The following is an 18312-nucleotide window of genomic DNA, read 5'->3' on the forward strand; positions in this document are numbered from 1 at the left end:
GCGGACATCACATTGTGTGCACGTTGGTACGTCCCTGTTTACGCTGCTCACTATCGTGCAGGTGTTTTGCATAAGGGAGATACTCGCTTTCTCCAGACACTACCTGAAGTCATGGCTGACCAGGTGGCCGCCATGTGTGATCAGCTTATCAAAGCTCTGAATGTGATGATGGATGCAGAAACAGGACAAGTTTACCGGCTGGAGGCCCTAAAGGTAGCATCGTTTTGGGTTGCTAGCTAGCTGCTAGCTAGCTGAGAATACCATATATTGTAGTTGGTGTGAAATTAGACTCAAGTAACTGCGTAGCTGAATAAAAAAATAATATGTTGTAATGGTCTAGTATTAACACCATTGCTAACACATTTTGTCTACGTTCGCTTATAAATAATGATGGCCAGATGTTTTGCGAGCTAGCCCCTGCATGCCATGAGTATCACAGTGAAGACATGCATTCATTCAAAGACATTATTATTTACTGAAAGTCCTGCATAGGGTTATTAAATACTGAGCCTGGTTTAACAAGTCCAATAAACCTTGCAGGGCTGCATCTAGCTTAAATGGCTAATTGTTTTGTTAACTTTAGGCTATTTGGTATTGAATTAAAAGTTGCTCTGGCAGCTGTTGTTGAAGCCACTTTCCTACTGACTAACTACACCAATATGGTAATATTATCGTATGTTTATACCTTATATCATTAAATTTATCTATGGGTCTGTGTAATAACAAGCTTTTTTTTCACATCAGTTTTGCGAGGAGTTTAAAGAGACCAGCTCATTCTGTGTCCCATGTGCCTTGCAATTGGCTGACAAAGCCCAGCCAGCTGTTGTAAGACACTTTGGTTTGCAAATCCTGGAACACGTAATCAAGTGAGTGCAACAGAGAAATCATGTTTATAACAAATAATGACGTGCTAAAAGCTAAATTAATCTTATTTTTATTGCAGGTTCAGATGGAACAACATGCCACAACAAGAGAAGGTCCAGTTGAAGGAATGTGCCATGCACCTGTTATCAACTGTAAGTGTGACATTAATAGGCTGTTAACAACATAACTATCTGTCTTTTGGTTTAAATGATCCTGAATCTTACTGTCACAGTAGTAGACACTTATCTAACACCTGTTTTGCGTCTTATCAGGGTACTCATTCTATCCTAGAGGAGGAGAGCCACATCAAAGATGGCCTGTCAAGAATCACTGTGGAAATGATAAAGAGAGAATGGCCTCAACATTGGCCAGACATGCTGAAAGAGATGGAGGCTCTCACTAGCAATGGGGTGAGTAATTAATAGCGTGTATATAGTTTGTTATTGCATATGTGTCGTTTCCTCTGCCAGCTTGCACGAAATTTGAATAATATTATGTCATAAATCGCATGCAAATAAGTGCCAGTCGAGGATTAGTCATTTTCATCTGGTGTCATTGTCTACTTGAAGATTGTAGCAAATGAAAGGTAAATGAGCAACTATAAACCGAAACAACTTGTTTCCCAATTGGTTATTGTAGTAGAGCACAAAGTATATTTTTTGGTCCAAAAGATGCAGCCCTTTAATGTTTTTGTTGTTATGGTCTTGGTGCATTCACACCTAATAGTCCGTTTTCTGGTGCGCACCAGGCGACAGTTTGTTACATTGTTTCATTTTTCAGAAGGTTCGGTTTGCGTTCACAGGGCAAAACTCAAACGGACTATAAACTTTAAACACAAGTCATGTGCACGGAAATGCTGTTCAACCATTGGTCAGACATTAAGGGGGTAAAAACGCAAATCCCGGCAATTTCTACCGGAGCCTCCGCCATGGAGCATCGGAACTTTCGGCAGGTTATTCTCATGCTGCTGTTAACCTGAAGATCAACAGACACTAGCGGCCCGTGCATATGATTATATAATCGGACAACATCCGTTAAAAAACTTTAGAACATAATGAGAGACGTTCTGCAGTAAGGAGGGGCGTTTCACCGACGACAGGTGTTCTTACTTTTATGTAGCTGACGGAGAATTTTTACTTTACACGACACTGTTCAGCACTTAATTCTGCTTCACTCTTTAACTAAACAACCGCGGATGTCTTGAAAGACTCTTTCGCTAAAGATTTTGAAGATATCCGCGTTCTTGTGACACGTAAATACTACGCTTCCTATGTTTTGGTGCGGACTGCGTTCACACCAGCAATGAACCGCTCCAGAGTTCGCAAGCAAGCGTTCCGAGACCACCTATTTTAGCGGACCAGAGTCCGGTTGTTTAGTTCACTTAAGAGGTCTCGGATTGTGTTCACACCGACCCAAATGAACCGCACCAAGCGGCTACACGCACCAGGGTTCGATTCAACCGGACTATACAAGGCAGGTGTGAAATGTAATAAATAAAGTTGAAGCTAAAATGCCCTTCTGCCTTTTCATAGGAGGCTCAGACAGAGTTGGTGATGTTGATCCTGCTGAGACTGGCGGAGGATGTGATCACGTTCCAGACGTTGCCCACCCAGCGACGCAGAGACATCCAGCAGACCCTCACCCAAAACATGGAAAGCATCTTCAGCTTCATGATGGCCATTCTGCATCTTAATGTGGAGGAATACCGCAAACTGGTCAGTGGCGTCCAAACTTTTATTTAGTAGAAAGTAGCAATCAAAATCATGTGCCAGTGTTATGGTTTTTATGTATTGATCCATTGTTTTTCATATAGCTAAAATAAAAAAGTAGGATAATTTCTTGTTTTTCTGATCTTTTTTTCCTTATATTTCTGTTTCCAGAAAGGGTCTCCCGAACATGAGCTGCAGGTCAGAACACCACACAGCTTCTCTGCTCTAAAAATGAACCTCTTATGAACTTGATTACTTACCTTGATTTTCCATGCACAGGCCAGGGCTCACTGCAGAGTTGCCGTGGCGACGCTGAATACACTTGCAGGCTACATAGACTGGGTGTCTCTGGTGTACATCACCTCCGGAAACTGTCATCTGCTGGAAATGTTGTGTTTACTGCTGAGTGAACCGGAGCTGCAGCTGGAGGCAGCCGAGTGTCTGCTCATCGCTATCAGTCGGAAGGTGAGTCGCAGAGAAAACACAGGAATGAAAGGCCCTTAGACTGTAGCTTAAGCCATGATGCCAGCTGTAAATCTCGTTTTTTGTGTGCTCTCTGTTTGTCAGATAGTAGCTATTGTATGATATGTTCGAAACATCTCGCCAGATTTTATGGAATTTATTGGAAAATTGGGAAATGGAAAGATGTGATGCATATCTGTAGCAATAGGGCCACCTTGTGGTTACTTAAACAAATACAACGACTTTGCCTCACAACGCACTCCCAGACAAACCTAGCCGTTTTTTGATTTTAGTTTTACAATAATTCTTAGTTGATTATTTATAATATATACATTATATATTGTTTAGTCCGAACAAGTTCTGTGCGCACTTATCAACTCTTAGAGATTCTTTTAAAGTCTTAAGGAAATTATTTTGATGGTGTTATTTAAACGCCTATAAGTCATGAGTCTGACTCTGACATTTTCACCATCAGTCAATCTGTTTTTAATATATATCACTCTGTTTATTTGCTGCTGATCTAGATTCTAGATGCTGAATATAAAAATACAGGAAAATAAATTAGGGGATTGTGCAGCCTTGGTGAAAGTAATGGATTTGGAATATAAAACTGCCTTATCATTTATTTTAGAACTGTAGATCAGATGAGTCATGCTACCTTGAAGTTTTACATTAAATGAACAATAACACACCATGTATTGTGTGTTTCTGCCACAGGGCAAGCTGGAGGACAGGAAGCCCTTCATGCTGCTGTTTGATGATGTGGCCATCGACTACATGCTTTCTGCAGCCCAGTGAGTACTTCCTCCACCATCCACCACTTTACTGGCTTCAGCCTATTGTCACTGTTAATCAATGGATTGTCTGGTTGCAGGTCAGCAGATGGACTGGCAATATGTATGAAATCCGATGAATCACAGTAAGTCATGTGACACAAATGCCTTCTGTGGATTTAAAAGAGCCATCAAAGCACATAGGGGCAATACTGAATACACTTCTTTGTGAATACCTTTTTTAGAGCAGTGGATGTGGTGGAGCGGCGCTACATCTTCCTGAAGAGGCTGTGTCAGGTGCTGTGCGCTCTGGGAGGCCAGCTCTGCTCATTAGTGGTAAATGAATTTGACAACATATCAATTCCTGTGTTCACATGGCCTTTTATCCTGGCCATGAATACATTTGGTGTCACATCATATAAGCAATGTGTATAATGTGTCCTCTCCACAGGGTTCAGATGTAGAGGTTGAAGTACCTGCAAATCTCAGCAAGTACATGGAAGCCCTTTTAGCCTTCACTACACATTCCAGTCAGGTGAGATCACTTTCTTTCTGATGGCTTTCACTTCTAAATCCTTATGTTGTAAACTGCATTTGAATCTGTAGAAAATGAATCCTTCTCTCTGTGTTTGATATGCTGCAGTTTCTGAAGAAAACCACCCTGCCTACCTGGGGCTCTTTGTTCAGACATGAGGCTCTTTGTAAGGACGCAGTCGTTGTACAGATGGCCGCCAAATTCCTCAGAACGTCTATGACCAACCTAGTCAAGGTGAGACATGGATGTAAGCCAACCAGACGTAAACATTTTCAGGGTACCACAGGTGTCTTATATGTTAGGTATAATTCAAGGGGCCCAATATTGACTTGTCTTTCTCTTCAGGCTGGATTTCCATCTAGAGACGATAACCCAAGTTGCCAGTACTCCTGTGTGGACTTTGACAGTGATGAGGACTTCAATTTCTTTTTCAACTGTAAGCATTACAGATGTAGCTTTACCTGAGTCGTCCTTATCTGATCCCTTGATGTTTTTAACCGTGTATGTTCATGTTTAACAGCTTATCGGGCGCAGCTGGGACTGGTGGTGAGGTTTGCATGTCGCATTGTTCCTCTGGAGGCGTTCCAGATAGCAGCAGAATGGTTGCAGTATCAGATCAGCAGCCCTATTGATACTGGGGCTATCACATGTAAGTGTCCTTATTGTGTTCTAAATGTTCTTATCTGTACATTTGTGGCTGATTTGGGTAATTGAACACGTAAAGCATACACCATTGGCTCTACTTAAACTTTGCATTTATATGGATGATCATACATTCCTAAAAGCAGCTAATTAACTTGTCTCTCTAAACCTCACTAGCTAAGACTGCCGAGGGCCTGTGCTCCTTCCTGTCTCCATCAGTGGTGCAGTGGGATGCAATGACTGTGTTCATGGAGTGTATGGCCACACAGATCTTCAAAAATCTGGAGGAGGAGGTAAGAGGAATCGCTTTAAGCTACAGAACAAACCTGAGTGATACAAATAATGTGGACTATAATGATGTAAACGTTTGCCCCCCTCTCCCTCTGCCTCTTACCGTGTAGAAGTTGCCCATAGATCAGAGCATGGAGCTGCTGCAGGCCGTGCTGAACTACGACACCAAAGACCCGCTCATCTTGTCCTGTGTGCTCACCAACGTCTCTGCTCTCTTCCCGTTTGTCATACATAGACCAAACTTCCTGCCACAGGTCCTCTACAAGGTCAGCGGAGTCCTCATGGTCACTGCATACTATTTATGTGCATCTTCAATATATGTATATATATAAACCGGAATATAGTAATGGCTAATATAAATATATAGTAGTTTTATGATGGTTTAATGTAGTGCTGCTGGTTTTCTAAGATATTTAAGTTTAGGTAGAGAAAAACTCTATTCAATATGATATGTATTAGTCTTTTCAAATGTGGGGATGTCTGTGTTCTTAAATATCCCATGTACACAACTTTGCATGCTATGTGTTGCTATGCCACCAGTTTCTACAACATTCAAAAACAAGTTTATAACAAGTATTATCATCACGATTAACAGTACTTTATTATTTTGTCCCTACAGCTGTTTAAAGCAGTCACATTTGAGGTTGGTCAGGAAAATAAGGTGAGTTTCTTTCACAGAACCAATTAACATAACAGAACCGGTGATCTTCCTAATCCTACATGTCTAAAACCCCAAGAAATAAACATCCAATTGATGACTTTAGGCACCTCGGTCCCGAGCTGTAAAGAACGTGAGACGGCACGCCTGTTCTTCAATCATCAAAATATGCCGAGACTACCCTAGGGTCCTCTTGGTGAGTGTCCAATTCACCAATTTTAAGTAAAATCCCATGACATGTATATCCATTAGTTAACATGATTTATTTTCTCCTCCCCAGCCTTGTTTTGACATGTTTTACAATCACGTAAAGAAGCTGTGCTCGAGCCAGGCCACGCTCTCTCAGATGGAAAGCTCTCTAATGGAGTCTCTGGTGCTCATCAGTAACGAGTTCAAAGACTTTGAAAAGCAGAAGGCTTTTATAGACGAGCTGATGGCTTCAGTGGTTGCAGACTGGACCTCGGAGGAGATGAGGCAGTGCGTATGAATTCTTTATTTTCCCCCTCAATATGTACATGAGCTTTAAAGTCATGAAAGATAAGTATCTCTTCTTTGTGTTCCAGTGTGCTGTCGAACCCTGCCGTGTACCTGTCCTTTGTCGGGGCCGATCAGGTTGTCACTGAGCAGAATAAAGATGCAGACACATCGGGCCTTAATAGAGCGCGGGTAAGTGTGTAGGTCTACCTAGTATGTGAGCTCTAAGGCTCATTTTGCAGGTGTTTGCTCATAAAGAGTACTGGGCTAATTGTAAGTATTGAGAAAGCAATGAGCCCAATAATGAAACAATTGTTTAACTCTTAATCTCTTATTTGTTGGCCTTCTTTAGCTGAGTTTCTGCTTGTATGCCATGATGGGGGTGGTGAAGCGTGCGCGCTGGCCTGCCGACCTGGAGGAAGCCAAAGCTGGGGGCTTCGTGGGGGGCCTCACCCCCACAGGAGCTCCCATCTACAGAAACCCCTGCACTGCCCAGTTTCTGGCCTTTCTGCCCAACCTGCTGGCTCTAATCAGGTATGCCTTTTTTATTTATCACAATACTTTTCATTACTTCTTCATTCAACAAATGTCTTCACCTGGGCAGTAAGGTTTGCCAAGTCAGACATGCTGATGTAAAAAGCGTTTTCATAGCTGATAAAAAAAGCTTTACAATGTATATGGCCGCATGTTGGAGCCCTTTTCTGATTTCAAAAAGGAAGATAAAGAGGAAAGGTTTCGCATGATCAGGTGGTCTGCTCAGAGCATTGCACTTTGATTGGCAGCTGAGAGGCGGTGCAAATAACAAAAAAAAAAAGGCAGTTACTTTATTTAATTACAATTACATTACATGTGTGATAAAATGAGGTCAGTCCTCTGTGTTTGCTCATCAGTTTGTCTAGCAGTGTCCCAATAATACCTCCTGCTATTACACTGATCTGTGACCGGTCTCTTTGCTCTATTCCTCACTGCAGGACCCAAAACAGTCTGTTCACCCCGGAGAACATGGCTCGTCTGAGTGAGACCTTCTCCAGGGCCCATGATGTGATGGACGCAGAGAAAAATGTGGTTCTTGGTAAGATGGGCTTCCAGAACATTTCTTCTTTCACTCCCCATGAGTAAGCCATCATCTTCATAGATTTTGTCTACACCTTCTATATATGTCCTCTCTCCAGGTCTCTCTCAGAACCTTCTGGACCTTTATGACACTGCTGTGTATAAAAGCAACCTGGAGCGAATGCAGGGATTCTTGTCCACGTTGTATGACAACTGGTGAGAAAGATCCCCAAACGTTTGGTTTTGTTTCAATATGTTTTTTCCGATGAAATGTTACTTTATCTTACGCTCTCTTTACCTCTGAAGCTTCCATGTCCTGGGATGCGCAGGTGTGTCCCTGCAGCAAGATTTCTACACCATTGAGAGGCTGAGTGAAGAAATAGCTGGCTCTGCTTTTTCGTCTCTGGACCATGTGCCGGACCACAGACTTCGCCCTATGATTCATATCCTTGCTTTTGTTTTATTTCAAAATCCAATATTATCACTGCTGTTCATTCTACATGAACTAATCTGAGCTGTTGCTTTATGTTGACATGGTATTTCCTTAATAACTTTACGGGTGTTTCTGAGGCAGTTGGTGCTATCGTGTCCTCAGGAGTACTACAACAGTCTACTGTGCCCCCTGCTGGGACCTTTGTTTGCCTACATGCAGCAGGTCAGATCTCCACATCTCCCATTCTGTAACATTTATCATTAATTTGACCATATTATATATTTAATACACTCACTGTTGTTTAGGTTGCTAAATCTCATGGTCTTGTTTCCATTTCATACTACAGAGACTCAACGTCAAGTGGCAACTCATCAGCCAGAGGACCTCTGTCAAGTAAGTACAATCCACGGCTACAGAATACTTGCAGTACATTTTGCTAACGGTACTCGCATACATTTCCTTAAATACAATCTTTATTTAATCTTTTTCTGTGTTTGTAGTGGTGAGGACGAGGAGGTGGTGGTGTGTCAGGAGAGCCATGTGACGCAGGAGATGTTGGAGGAGCAGCTGGTCCGCCTGCTCACCAGGGAGGTGCTGGACCTTCTCTGTAAGTTTCAGAATGTCTTGTGTTCAAAATAAATGAAAGTGAATTAAAAGTTAATGTTGCTATTAACTGATTATTTGATAATTAAACTGGAGTTAAGGAATGCACCATAAAAAGCAGTGTATTAACTAGCATTGCAATGAGCCAGCTACTTGTGCACTTGTTGGCAGAGGTATTGATTACAAAATAAAATATCTGTTGCAAAAGGATATTTTATTATATTGACGGTGCACTTGTTTTATGATAGCAATATAATGTCCCTGAGATCTTTTTTTTTTAAGCCAAACACACGGTGAAAATCATGGCTTGTTACTGCTAATGCACTTTTAATCATGTGGGCAATTTGTGTATGTGCCAGATGTGCAAACTAAAAACACATCAGCAAAGTGCAAATATGAGCCATAATTCCTGTATAGAGCTGAAAGTCTACATGTTGACTGTCTTTTGCCTTGGTAATTAAATGACTGACCCCCACTGTGAACTCGAAAAAAGGGTGATGTTTGGGGGTGCATATTCAGAAGGTGCTAAAAATATATTATGTGTTTTATAATTGAGCATATAGCAGCAACTGCCTGATCAGCCATTACTCTTAATATTGTAAGCAGAGGAGTTGAGTTATTGTGCGGCCATAACATTTCTGTTCTTTCTTCTCTTGTAGCTGTGAGCTGCATATCTAAAAAAGGACATGAACCAGCAGCAGATAAAGAGGAAATAGATGGTAAGATAACACTTTAAATACAGTTGTATTTTGTTTTTATTATATATGTATATATTATATAAGGTATAGATTACCAAACTGTAAATTGAACAGGTATAAGTTTTCCTTTGTTCCGCTGTCAATCAAGCTGCTGAACAGTCAGAAACAATTGTGATGCTGTGTTAGGAGTTGTTGGGAGGTGCAATGTTGACAGCGTAGTTTGTGCAATCGAGAAAGTTACGGAGAACCGTGGCTATCACAACTGGACCTTCTGTAGACACACCCAGCCACCGCCCCGCCCCCCCCTATATACATTTTATTACATTTTATTTATATAATTAAATCAATTTTTTGTTTGTTTTATCTGAGTGTTCCAGGGTATTCTCTGAATGCCTTGAAGGCCCTGACGGTTCGCCACTGGTAAATAGGTATGGACACAATAGGGATATGTGCAATTTGACGGACACTATGCATAGGTACAATAGGGAAAAGTGCAATATTTGATTATGTATGAATGCAATAGGGAAAGTGCAATTTGATTGTGTATGTGCAATAGGGAAAGTGCTGTACCTGTATGTTTCTTGTTTGTTTCTTTGCCGTGTGATATGTGATCTCTATCTGTACCTGAATGTTTTATGTGTATTATCTCGACGCCCAGGACGGATTTCTCCTAGGGGAGACAATAAAGCTCTATCTTATTCATTCAAGATTTTATTTGGATTTCTCACAATGAACATTTCCAAACAAATACTCACAATGACAAGATGGCATGAATGATGACTCTTGTGTGTCTAATTTATATAATAATTGACATAGTCGAGTACTGTTCCTGCCTATTGTCAAATCACAATTAGTTGTATTTAACTGTCTCTTAATATTATCTGATTAGTATTCTGATCGCCATGATACTGCTATGATTGTCCAAATCATTTGGATAGTGCATAGTCTATCATGATATTTATACCAAAATAGGCGACAAATCATGCTTTATTTGGAGAAACAATTCTATGCAAAATCAGACTTTCAGCACACCCATAATGCACAAGTCTAAGGTTTCCTAAGCACATTTTCCAAGTCTTTTGGGACACCTCTAGTCTTACTTCAAATGACTAACGTTTTACCATGATATCTCTTTCAACAGTTACTTTATCACTTTTATTTTTAAATGTTTGTATTATTATTTGTATTGTATTTTATCTTTATTTTTTACCTTGTTTGAATCCTGTTTTTCACCCTGACCCTGTGGCTGCTATAAACGCCTGAATTTCACCACGGGGATAAATAAAGTTCCATCTTATCTTATCTTAATACTTTTCTTGAACTGTTCTCTCCCAGAGGAAGACATGATGATGGATTCGGCACAGACGGCGTCTCCTGCCCAGCCCACAGAGGAGCTGAGTGAGCTGGGAAAACACCTGTTTAAACACGAGGTCAGCCTGAGACGCATAACACTCTAGCAACAGCATATTTATTACTGAAATGCTGCCGATAGGCTCAATGTCTCTGTTTTTCTCATCCAGAACATCTACATGAACATGTTGACCCTCACCTTTACCTCCCTGTCATGGAAGGACACCACCAACTGTCACCGCACTGCTTCCATGGTCTGCTGGACACTTCTGCGCCAGGTAGCAACAAACGTACAATATAAAAGCTAGCCTTATAGTATTTTATTAGTGTGCACAAATCTCATAAAATACAATGGAAGTCTAAAGCTGAAACGACCATGCTTGATACGGCTTTCTGACACCTTTCTGACAGTTTAATGCACAATTTCATGTTTACCGGGTCAGGCTATTTTGAGTTTCTGTTGATATTCACTCATTGTCTGTGACTTAAATTTCACATATTTCTAAAGTTTTCCTCTCAAATCCGCTCTTTGTCCCTTCAGGTTATCGGGGGTAATCTTCTTCCTGAAGCAGTCACATGGTTTTATACCAGCGTCCTTAGGGCCCTTCAGGTTCACGGGCAACATGAAGTCTGCAACTCTACCCTCTCTCAGCTGGCCATGCTCATCTATGAAAACCTGGTGAGGCTAAAAGCAATAACCTCTGCCATATCTGCTCTTTATTTTGACCTTGTTTGTTTGACCGTTATTGCCCAGTCCATTGTTTTTCATATTTGTTTTTACTATAAGAGGATTAAAGTGATGTCTTGAAATGCACGTTTTATCTAACTTGCAGTAAAAAACTGTTCAGTTGACTGTCATAAATGGAAGAAGCATGAACCATCAAAAATCCGCACAAGCTGTGACCACGTACATTCATTCACACACACAGCCTCACAAAAACTTGACCTCCATGCCAAATGTTAGCCTCCCAGTGAGAAATATTGGATATTTCCGTTGCCAAAAATAACATCAAACAATGAAACGGTTATCAAATGAGCCTCTGATTCATTGGCAGTCAAATGACTAATTGGTTCTGCTGTGAAGTCACAAAGTACTTATTTTATCAGTAATATATAGAAGTTTTATCTGTGGGTCTTTATAGTTGATTCCTCAGAATGCATTGCTAATCATCTCCTTACCGGTCTGTTTATCTGCTATAGCGAGCTCGCTATCCAGAGCTAAGAGTAGTGATGACCCAGATCCCAAACATCAGTGTGGAGGCTCTGGACCAGTATGACCACCGGCTCTTGGACCCTAATGCCCAGAAGGTTGGAGACAAGAAGAGGAAAGACCACTTCAGGAAGCTCATCGAAGGAACCGTTGGGGTAATGCCACATTTAGCCACTAGAGAGCAGTGCTTCGCTGTTATATCCCACTGTAGACTGCTCATCAGAAGTGACCAGACACCCTGGCCTCCGAGTGCAAGTCATTACTCAGCAGTGTGTGATTCTGGCTGTGCAGTAAATCTTCTGTGCTCGGCAGAAAGAAAATGTGCAGCAGCTCAACAGGGCTGTACAATGTAATGAAATTCTTTCTGGTAGATCTCCTATAGCTCTGTTCTAACCCCTCCTCTCTTTGACTCCCGTCAACAGAAAGCTCTGTGCCAGCAGTTCAGGAAGGAGGTTCATATCCGGAATCTTCCATCGCTCTATAAAAGCCCGAAGCCGGACAAGGATGTAGTGCAGAACAGTGAAGCAACAGGCCTGGAAGCTCTCTTCGCCCCAGAGAAGAATACCCTGTAGGAACACAGAGTGCTTCTAATGGACTTCATACTGACTGCAGAGAGTTATGTGTACACACCGGGGTCTCCGTCACCATCCTTCAGCTGGGGCAGTGCGGCTCTCCCTGACATGACTGTCAACACCCCTGTTTCTCAATAGGTCATCTTTATTTTTACCATCGATGTACCACAGCACCACTCATGAAATCTTCCCACCAGTCTTTTGTACAAGCAAGTATAACACAGTAGATCGATTTTTAAATCCTATTGCACATTACGTCTTGATTCCTTTACTCTTAGCAATGAATGAGGTATGGAAGAAGTAGTAGTAAAGACTTCAGATTAAAGTATGTTTCTTCGTCGTATTGTGGGAAGAGACAATCTGAAAATAGCTACCAACCATTATTTTATATTCTTCAGCAGAAGCTTAATTGAGCCACAAAACTATTTTCTAACAGGATGATTCAGCCGTTTGTAGGTGCCATTATTTGCTCATTGACCAGCATCATTCACACTAATCATGTCAGATTTATGGGACAATGGTATCAAACAGCGAGTTCAGCTGTGGTTTGACATTCATTATAGAAATTGGCTTCTAATGATACCTAAAAAGATAAAGAAAGTATAGCCAATAGCAACAGGAATAGCCTGTTAGGAAGGAGTGTGTGTGTAAACCTTTTTTAATTTCTGAAAGAATGCAAAAATGTACCTCGTGTACACCGTTCCCTTAGATGGGGTAAAGATGCATCATGAAAACATACCCTAAGAAAAGAAAGCAACTGGATATTGTAGATATTATTATGAACAGCAATGTTTTAGTGTGCAGATATTACAAAGCAGTTGTTTTAGCACGTCTAATACTACAAATAATGAAGCCAAATGTTGTGCCAAAACACTCATGCTAGACCCGATGACCAACGTGACCATACAATCATTTCTGAGAAACAAAACTGCATATAGTTTTCACAAAGATTGTTTATGAATAAACTTAACAACTAATGTGTAGCTTAATCCAAGTCTTTAATTTTTTTTTTACTTTAATTTTTTTTGTATTTGTACATTTGCCATTATTCAGAATGCTAAACATTGAAAACTGAAAATGGTGAACCAGACATACATTCCTCTATTTTCAAGGGATTGTTTTTAATCATGATTTGGTGGATATATCTTACTCTTATAGATCTGCTATGCTAGATATGATGAGTACTGTGTTGGGAAGATTGGTCTGAAATTCTAGATTACATTTGACTGAAAACGGGTTCACATCCTACTTGCCCTGTAAAAGAAACATTTGTGAAGCTTGGATATCCAATGAACCGATTTACCTGTCTTTGTGATTGTTCACCTTCGGCCATTAAAAAAAAAAAAAGAACTTACTTACACTAACTTGTTCTGTTCAAAGGAGAAAATTGTTTTTTTTTAATTTGGTGTGGTTTATACTTTGTTTTATTTTTAAATAAATTAATCAATCTAGATTTAATTTTGTCTAAATATTTTTTTATTTCGAATTATGAGAAATGTTACATTAGAATTGCTCAGTTGCTACAGATGGACAAGGTTCAAGGTTCTTTGTTTAGAACCTTGATATCTGGGTCTTAATATTTGTTTTGTTTTGCACGGCCCAACATCTAAATAGTAGTGAAGTGATAATAGTTGTCTTTACCTTTGCATGACCTTCATTTAATCTTTTAACTGTTATATTATAAGGGATATTTCATTAGTGAACGAGGAAGTCTTCTGAAAGCATATTAGTAAAAGCAGTTCACATTCCATTCCGGAAGGAATTCTGCTATTACCGATCACCGTCAAATATTGTAAAGAAGCGCAATGAAGAAGAACTGTGTAGTCTACCGGTAGGTTATGTAATTATTGTAGCAAAATATATTTAGCTAATTGTAAATTCACAGTAAACATGCACTCTTACATCTTGATTTGTTGAACCAACATCCTCAGTTTAAATGTTGGTTAGAAAAGTTAGCTGTAGGGCCTTGCCGCAAAGAACAGTCATTAAATAAACAGCTAACGTTAAGCCATATTTGTAATTGGATAGCATACTGCAATTTCCCCCCAAAACTATAATATTACTCCACTACAATTAAGAAATTAATATTGTAAATTCAGCATTGATTTTTTATAGATTTTTACATATTTGTTTCACGTCTTCATGTGTCAAATGAAGAATCGGATTGTTTTATGTAGGCCTACTATTAAGGACTAAACTACCCAAATGTTTATAAAGTAGGTAAAATAAGCTTCACCTCCAGCTGTTACAACATTAAAATGCTACACACAAGAAATTTCATTTAAATAATTGATATATATATATATAGATCTATATATTCCTAAATAATTGCTCTTACTGATTTCAATTTACGGTTAGCAATCCTGACATGAGTTTGCTTTCAAGTTATCCAAAATATTTGTTTACAAACCCACAATCATTCTTATGACAATATTTGTATGTGCATACTGTATGTGCAATGAAAGAGTTACGAGTGGCTGTAATTGAGAGCTGAATCAATCAGGTCATACATAGTCCTTTACATGTGCAGACAGTTCTTCCACGAACATGATAACCACCTCATTGTTTAAGGCATTTATCAATACTGTATGCCAAACATGATGTTTTTTAAGGATATGCTGCTTTTCTTTAAAAAGTAAACTGCATTTCTTTAATCTATTGAATGAACAAATGAATGCAACTTTGTCTTTGTGCTAATTGGAATTGTTGACTGTTTAACTTTTTTTTTTTTATATTTGTACTATAAATTAGGTTAATAAAGGAAATCATGTATCTGTAATGAAAAAAGTGTTGAAGCACTATGGTAATTCTTTCTTCTGTCTAAACTGGCAGTGCAGAGAGACGTTTCTAGTGCATAAAACAAACAAAACTGTGCACCCACCTTCAGTATGCCTTCTCCCACCCACGCTACACAGATATCAGGATTATGATTGAACAAACGGATGCCTTTGTATTTTGTATTTTTCTTTTTCTAGGCAAAAAATATCCAAATAACGAACTCTGATAATGCTTCTTAATAATCCTCATCTCCCCAATGTCTTCTAGGGCCCATTGTCTATCCCGCAGTACTTTGCTCCTCCTGCTTTTCCCCTCACTGCTTCCTCTCTGCAAGATTCTCCCATCAGTGTGACTCTGCAAACTTAAGCTCCAGACATTTCTCAACATTTGTCCGCAACAGACACACGACCCAAAAGTTATATGATGACATTTACAGGTACAGAAAAGGACTGCTCTGATCAAGATTTCTAATTTGCAGAAAGAGAGAAAAAAATGTCAAACAAAACTGTGACTTTTCTTAATGTCGTTCATTCAAAGTTTTGTTATAAAGGAAGTATTTGATATCAGATAAATAAAGAGTTTAAAGCAAAGAACAATAATGAAGCACAATAAATGATCTTTATGTAACTGACATAATGTTGCAAAGTCAAAAGCCATTTTAACCCTTTTAAGGAACAACATGGGTAAGAAATGACCCATATTGACTTACAATGTTATTTCATGCATGGCTGACTGTTTCTTAGCTATATTTTTGGAAATCTATTTATTTAATCATTTCATATTCCAAGTATTCATTCAATATCTTGTTTTTGATCACCAAACATCATTATTTTCATTCTACATTTCTTAATTTAGGAAATAAAACAGTTTTTATATTTCTACATCAAGTTTCCGTAAATGGGTCAAAAATGATTGAGGACTGACTTGGACCAAACAGTACATGTGGCTGGGTGGTGCGTGCATTTAGTCTTTTTAGCCCACATATTTCCAGTCCCCCTGTAATGTGCTTTTGGAGGTGGGGCGTGCTCTCCTCATGCGTCTCTTTATTCACTATATAGACAAAAGCATTGGCCCACATACACATTACACCTACACAACCTTCTATGACATCCCTTTCCAAATTATTATGCATTAATATGAAGATGGTCCCCCTTTGCAGCTATAACAGCTTCCACTCTTCTGGGAAGGCTTTCTACAAGATTTTGGAGTGTGTTTGTGGGAACTTTTGCCCATTCATCCAGAAGAGCATTTGTGAGGTCAGACACTGATGTTTGACGAGAGGGTCAGGCTCGCAATCTCCATTCTAGTTCATCCCAAAGGTGTTCAATGGGGCTGAGGTCAGGGCTCTGTGCGGGCCAGTCAAGTTATTCCACACCAAACTCACCCAACCATGCCTTTATGGACCTTGCTTTGTGGGGCATTGTCATGCAAGCATAGAATTGTCCAAAATGACTTGGTAAGATGAAGCATTAAGATTCCCCTTCACTGGAACTAAGGGGCCTAGGCCAACCCCAGAAAAAACACCCCATAGCATTATCCCTCCTCCACCAAACTTTACAGTTGGCACAATGCAGTCAGGCAGGTAACGTTCTCCTGGCATTCACCAAACCCAGACTCGTACCTCAGAGGACAGATGGAGAAGCGTGATTTGTCACTTCACAGAACACGTTTCCACTGCTCCAGAGTCCAGTGGTGCTTTTACACCACTCCATCCAACGCTTGGCATTGTGCTTGGTGATGTAAAGCTTGATGCAGCTGCTCGGCCATGAAAACCCATGAAGCTCCCACAGTTTTGGTGCTGATATTAATATATATATATATATACAGCCATATATATATATATATACAGCCATATATATATATATATATATATATATATTAATGCCAGAGCTGGTTTGGAACTGCAGTTATTGAGTCAGCAAAAGCTTTGGCCATTTTTACGCACTATGCCCGCCTGTGCCACCTCCTTGTTCTCCGCTGCATGTGTAGGTGCGAACCATCTGATCCATTGTGTCCACTCCTGATTTGCTTTTATAGTACTGGATCACTTCTGGTTTCTTCTTTACACTGTTGTCATCCAATGCTTTGTCATCATGCATGGTGCTCAGGAGGACAACAGCCTTCCCCTTCTTTTGCACATAGCTCACCATGGTCATGTTGCCACTGACTCCAGATTCTTATTCTATGCTTATCCCTCAATTTGGATGGCCTCATGACAGGCGGTATGTCCGTCTTGTTCTGGCGAAGGGTCCCCACAATGGTCATAAACTAGCAGCCTTTTGCCAGTTCCTCCTGTTTAATTGGACATAGACATGAACTCTCTTCCTCACTAGTAATGGATGACAAGGTAATGTCCAAATATTATGTACAGTTATCTTTCACAAAATATCAAATATCTCTTTAAGTAAAAGAAGTGTAAAATAAGACTTACATGAATCAGTCGTGCAAAAGCAGCCTTGTCACATGTGACAAGTTTGGCATGTGAAACCACGGTAAACATGTTCCTAACGGCAATCGTTTACAAATAAAAGCTTTCTATCAAATTCCATAGTGAATACATGTTAGGTCCAAATCACTGCTAAAATAATAATTATTATAGTATGAATTTTGGGTAGTGATACAAAAATGATTTTTATTAAAAAATTAAGAAAGGAAAAATGAAAGTAAGAAGTTATGATGATCATAAACAAGTTAATTGGGGAATACCTGGAATTTTGAATTGTTAAAGTAATTTGTTGCAAAGATATTTACAATTAAAATTAACTCGGGTCACTGTTGACCCATGTTGTGTATCAAAGGGTTAATGTTTTGCCAAGCATTTCTTAAAGGATTGTTTTCTGGACTAGTATGTGACCTTGTTGCTTGAGATAGTTCTATATTTAGAAAATTAACGTGGCTGTTTTACTGACTGAAGCAGGTCTTTCTTCACAACCTTTCTGTATTTTGCTGCATTTATTTGACCCTTTACCTTCACATAGTTCTCTCATTCAATAATGTGTCTCGATGAGATTATGCCTGCCACATACGTATCCCTTGTCACATAGACTCCAGAAAACCCTGCTCAAGTTTGATTTACAGCAGTGCAATATTATAAGGGATATTCAATGCCTTGGGGATTTGTTATATCATTCCCCAGACTGATTTTCAGTAGCCTTGTTATGTAATGGTTTGGAATATTAATTGACTTCATAATGTCGTTTTTGCAGG

General features: G+C 39.7%; 1 protein-coding gene across 1 annotated transcript; it reads left to right on the forward strand.

Moving 5' to 3' along the window:
• Positions 1-12: 12 nt before the first annotated feature.
• LOC117459844 (exportin-5) lies at positions 13-15034 on the forward strand. The gene is made up of 33 exons (XM_071205659.1): positions 13-213; positions 745-866; positions 944-1016; positions 1137-1274; positions 2397-2579; positions 2745-2771; positions 2853-3038; positions 3753-3829; positions 3910-3954; positions 4054-4144; positions 4260-4343; positions 4452-4577; positions 4689-4779; positions 4864-4992; positions 5163-5278; positions 5387-5542; positions 5896-5937; positions 6041-6130; positions 6215-6411; positions 6498-6600; positions 6761-6942; positions 7380-7480; positions 7581-7677; positions 7768-7903; positions 8018-8116; positions 8241-8287; positions 8395-8501; positions 9157-9216; positions 10531-10625; positions 10716-10823; positions 11087-11224; positions 11746-11910; positions 12178-15034. Exons 1-33 carry the CDS (start codon positions 112-114, stop codon positions 12325-12327), a joined length of 3663 nt encoding a protein of 1220 aa, XP_071061760.1. The 5' UTR covers positions 13-111; the 3' UTR covers positions 12328-15034.
• Positions 15035-18312: the final 3278 nt, after the last annotated feature.

This window comes from Pseudochaenichthys georgianus, chromosome 15 (assembly GCF_902827115.2).
Source record: "Pseudochaenichthys georgianus chromosome 15, fPseGeo1.2, whole genome shotgun sequence".
In the NCBI taxonomy this organism is placed as follows: Eukaryota; Metazoa; Chordata; class Actinopteri; order Perciformes; family Channichthyidae; genus Pseudochaenichthys; species Pseudochaenichthys georgianus.

Excerpts from the sequence above, each read along its gene's own strand:
- LOC117459844 (XM_071205659.1), top strand. The coding sequence starts at position 112 with ATGGCTGACCAGGTGGCCGCCATGTGTGATCAGCTTATCAAAGCTCTG. Across the intron at positions 4,344-4,451 it reads TCACTACACATTCCAGTCAG|TTTCTGAAGAAAACCACCCT; the intron begins GTGAGATCACTT and ends GATATGCTGCAG. Across the intron at positions 6,601-6,760 it reads CGGGCCTTAATAGAGCGCGG|CTGAGTTTCTGCTTGTATGC; the intron begins GTAAGTGTGTAG and ends GGCCTTCTTTAG.